At 35.5% G+C, this 4,442-nt stretch overlaps 1 protein-coding gene across 1 annotated transcript; it reads left to right on the top strand.

Annotated features, from left to right (window-relative positions):
* Positions 1-3,473: 3,473 nt before the first annotated feature.
* Positions 3,474-4,220, top strand: LOC110115745 (ethylene-responsive transcription factor ABI4). The gene has a single exon (XM_028699460.1). It carries the CDS (start codon positions 3,474-3,476, stop codon positions 4,218-4,220), a length of 747 nt encoding a protein of 248 aa, XP_028555293.1.
* Positions 4,221-4,442: the final 222 nt, after the last annotated feature.

Genomic DNA, 4,442 nt, shown 5'->3' with positions numbered 1-4,442 from the left:
TTTTCTGTTTTTGTTATGATAGATTACTATTATCTAAGAAGCTAACTGGAGCAATAATGAAATTTGGGGTCTTCTAGTAACATTCCTCCTTACCTCTCCTTCATCGATTGGATAAAGTTATATTGAAATAAATAGTAGAGATTTAGTGGCCATCTTTAGGTTTGATATTATCACAAATGAAATTATGATTTTCTTAATTAGTTCCTAAGACAAATGATTATTAATAAGGCTATATTGAGCTCTAAGCATCAAAGGTGGCTAATGAATTGTTATTGAGATTATCAAAATAAACATGACTTTGAGCTTTTTAATTAATCACGCATTCCCATTTGAACTCTCTTACCACAATTAAGAGCATACATATTTGACATCTTCATTCTTTTCTCAATGGGATATTTATTTGGAAATCATCAACGAATGGACTCAACTATTTCTTTAGTATTAAGGCCCTCAATTATTAGAATCCTTATGAAAATTGATATTTCTTAGCTTTTCAAAGGTCATTTTATTTGATTTTAAGGAGAGATTTTTGGTAAAAATTTCTATTTGAGAGGAAATAAAGATTTTTTCTCTTTAAATGTTAGTTGATTTGGCATGACAATCAAATTTATAGAAAATATTTTGCATCCATCCTAAACAATCAAATAATATTATCCCTTAAGATGATTCATCAATACAGATAGATTTTTTTTTTGGTTAAAACCCATAATGGGGCCTACACGTTAATATAAAAGCAAATTACAAGGTCCTTAAAAGGAACCTCCAGCTCACTAAAGCTTAGAAGAGCTACAAAATAAAATAAAATAAAACTTAAGAGCTGGTGTTTCCTTATACTAAGATTTATAAAAATTCTTAAGAACATTCTAGGGCTGCAAGGAGACAGCACCCAAAAAAAGAAGAGCAAAAGATAATCAGGTAGCACGAACTTCCTGCAAAAAATATGGGTCGACCCATTTCTACCAAAAAAAGTCATGAACAGACGACGACCCAACAAAATCAAAACTCCAGCCAATAGATCTACAAAAAAGAACCTACAATACAAGCGCATAAAGTTGCAAATAGATTGAAACCAGTAAAAAATAGGATATAAAATCATACAGTTGTTGTTACAGAAAATGTTCAAAATAACAAACCAAAAAATAGACCAACTGCCAATAGCCGTAGAGACAAGGTAAGCCTGGATGATAAAAAAAATGATCAGCATACTCTCAAACTTACAATAAAACCCTCATATGATCAGGGTAGATAACAACAAACCACTCGACCTTGCAGTACTCAGGGCTTAAACTGGGAACATAGAAACTCAGATCAATATCCAAAAGGCAACTACAATAAACAGGAAGCAACAAAACATTAGGTAATGCTGAGTAATAGAGTGGCAATTAATACCCCTACAAACACGACAATTAAGCTTCCAGTTATTACCAGAACACCCCAACCTCCTAACACTAGTAAAGATCGATACCAGGATAACACCAAACTGCATCCCAGGCACCCCAGATCCACAAACCAACCAATGGTATACCACAGCCACAGAACACAATAAATAGGATGTATAGCCACATTGAGATCCCACCAGCAATAATTAAATAAATCCATGACCAACCACACCCAGCAATACCAGCACGGATCCAACAGTTTCCACATATTCCACCACCGATAAGAAGAAACAATGCAAATAAAAAAGATAACAATGGGAGGCCTACCAGGCATGAAACCAAATGAACATTGAGGCACCTTTATCCACATCTCAATTAATTATTAATCATTCTAAGAACCATAGAGATGAAGAACTCAATATCTAGAATGATTTAAATCTTGTCATTCAAAGTATTCAACATAATTTTTAACATTAGAATACGAGCTATGTTCATATGGTTGATTTAATTTCTACTATGATTATTGTTGATTATTCACCCTATTTTCTTTATTTAATTATTACCTAGCCAAAAAAGACTGGCTAGGTAAAGAGTGGGACTTTTCTGAAGTTCATATGTCCTTCGTAGTCTTTGCAGCCTAGGGTTTGCACTAGAGATCTAGAACTTTTACATATACCTTAAGGTTTATAAGTCTCACTCATAGTCTTAGTAGCAATCTCCTCAACTAAATAACCAAGAAACAAATTTATGCCTGTCGAAAATGTATTTCCAGGAATGATTTAGTGATAGTTCATTTTTAAATTTATGCCTGTTCAGAATATATAAAGTTAATCACACTGATAGAACAGTCCAAAATGCTTTTGGCATGATCAAATTTCTATTCTTATTTTAATACTGACAAAATATTTGACACATTTCCTTGATATTGCAGTAATGTGATTCCCTCAGACAAAATCCTTCAATCAATTCAGACAGAATACAAATTTTCTTTTCACAACTCTTCCTTCAAATTTAAGTTACCTTAATATTTTTAATACCAAGCAACGTAGCTGCTTTGCAGCTTCTGTTTCTGCTTCGAAGAAGAGTTCAATTTTTGTTTGGCACTATTGTTATAAACATCTCATGTAAACGCGGCCTCCTATTTATATAAAAAGTTTGAACTTTCCATATTAGCCCTTTATATAATTGACCAAAATACTAAAAAGAATTCTCCATTAAAATATTCATAAGAAATAACTCATCATTATTTAAGATAACTTGAGATATAGATTCTTCTTATATAAATTTCAATCAATGATAAGCTGATAGGGACATTAATACATATCATAATTAAAAAAAAATCATTATCGCCACTTTAATATAAACATGTTTATAAAAATTCCTCAAAACGACTTGCAATACCAAACAATGCATGCAAGTAGGCCGCTCTATTAAGAAGAGAAGTATCATAACTCCTCAAATGATTTTTATATTAGAATAAATTAACTGAGAGATACATATCCATAATAAAAAAATAGAAAGACATCTATTAAAAAATAAAAAATAATTAAAATAATTCTGACTTCAACGCCTTTCATAATTTTCTTCTAATTTGTTTTTTTTAAGTTCCAAATTTATCTTCTGCAAATTTAATTTTTTTTAATTTACTTTAATTTTTTTATAAAAAAATCTCCTGCGAGAATATTCTATAAAAAAATTATTAAAATGAATCTTAAAATTATTAAAATTCTTTCAAAATGATATAAATTCTAATCTTGTAACAAATTTAATAATTTTAAACTTTATCCATACAAAAAATTATATGAGATATTGAAGATTCAATTTTTTTTCATTTGAGTCACAATTAGCTCATGTAATCAATCATATATATATATATATAATCCACCGCCCATCTCACCCATATAGCAGAAGCCAGAGAAGAGATTCCCCACTCTCCCCCATCCCCTTCTCCCCCTTCCTCCTCTCAAACTTTTCCTCTTCAGCTTCTCCTACCGTTCTCTCTCATCACTCCTCAACTTCCACACACACAACGAGGCCACATACAAGCCGCAAGCCTCTCTCTCTTCCCTACCATTCCACCGACCTCCTTTCCCTATGGATTCCTCCTCGAACCAACCCTCCCCAATAGAACAGTACCCTCTTTCCCATCCCAACAGTCCTACAAGCAGCGGCAGCAGCGGCGGCTCCAGAAAAGTCCGTAGAGGTAAAGGCGGTCCTGACAACTCCAAGTTCCGCTACCGCGGCGTTCGCCAACGCAGTTGGGGAAAATGGGTAGCTGAGATCCGAGAGCCGAGAAAACGCACGCGCAAATGGCTTGGAACTTTCTCTACGGCCGAAGAAGCTGCCCGCGCTTACGACCGCGCCGCTCTAATTCTGTACGGCCCCCGCGCTCAGCTAAATCTCCAACCCTCCTCTTCCAATAGCTCCACAGACGGTGCTAATGGCCGTAATTCCTCTTCTTCCTCTTCTAGCACCTCTTCATCAACCACTACGCTTCGGCCTCTTCTCCCCCGCCCAACTGGCTTCCCTCTCCCCATACTCCCATACTCCTACCCCACTATCCCATACCCTTATCCCACTCAACTCACCACCGGTGCCGCTGTAACTCCGCCGGTCGGAGTTACAAACATGGGATCTGAGGAAATGAACTCTCTTGTAGGTTCAATGAGCTCTGGACTGTCTATTTCTTTCCCGCCGGAGCCGCCTTCTGTGGAAGTGGGTTCGGCATCGATGGATATTCCAGCTACGCCGTCGATGGGAGGAGGGTGGGGTTATGAGGATTATTCTATGGCGAGTGCTTGTTTTTGGGATGATGCTGATCCTTTCTTGTTCGATTTTTGAGGTTTGAATGGGTTAGGGTTTTGATCTCAATATATATACATGCAGTGTTATTGTATGATGAGATCAAATGCTTTTGTTTTCTTGTTATAGATAGATATATTATTTTTTTTTCATTGATGAGAGGTTATTATATTACTGCTAGTTTTGGTTTTTCCACGGTGAAGAAGGTTCTGGTTGTGGTGCAATACTTTGCTTATGAAGAGGAGGAGGAGACCTTCAAAA

Source organism: Dendrobium catenatum, unplaced genomic scaffold (genome assembly GCF_001605985.2).
Source record: "Dendrobium catenatum unplaced genomic scaffold, ASM160598v2 fragScaff_scaffold_1297, whole genome shotgun sequence".
NCBI lineage: Eukaryota > Viridiplantae > Streptophyta > Magnoliopsida > Asparagales > Orchidaceae > Dendrobium > Dendrobium catenatum.
This window is presented reverse-complemented; position numbering and strand designations above follow the sequence as displayed.

Excerpts from the sequence above, each read along its gene's own strand:
- LOC110115745 (XM_028699460.1), top strand. The coding sequence starts at position 3,474 with ATGGATTCCTCCTCGAACCAACCCTCCCCAATAGAACAGTACCCTCTT.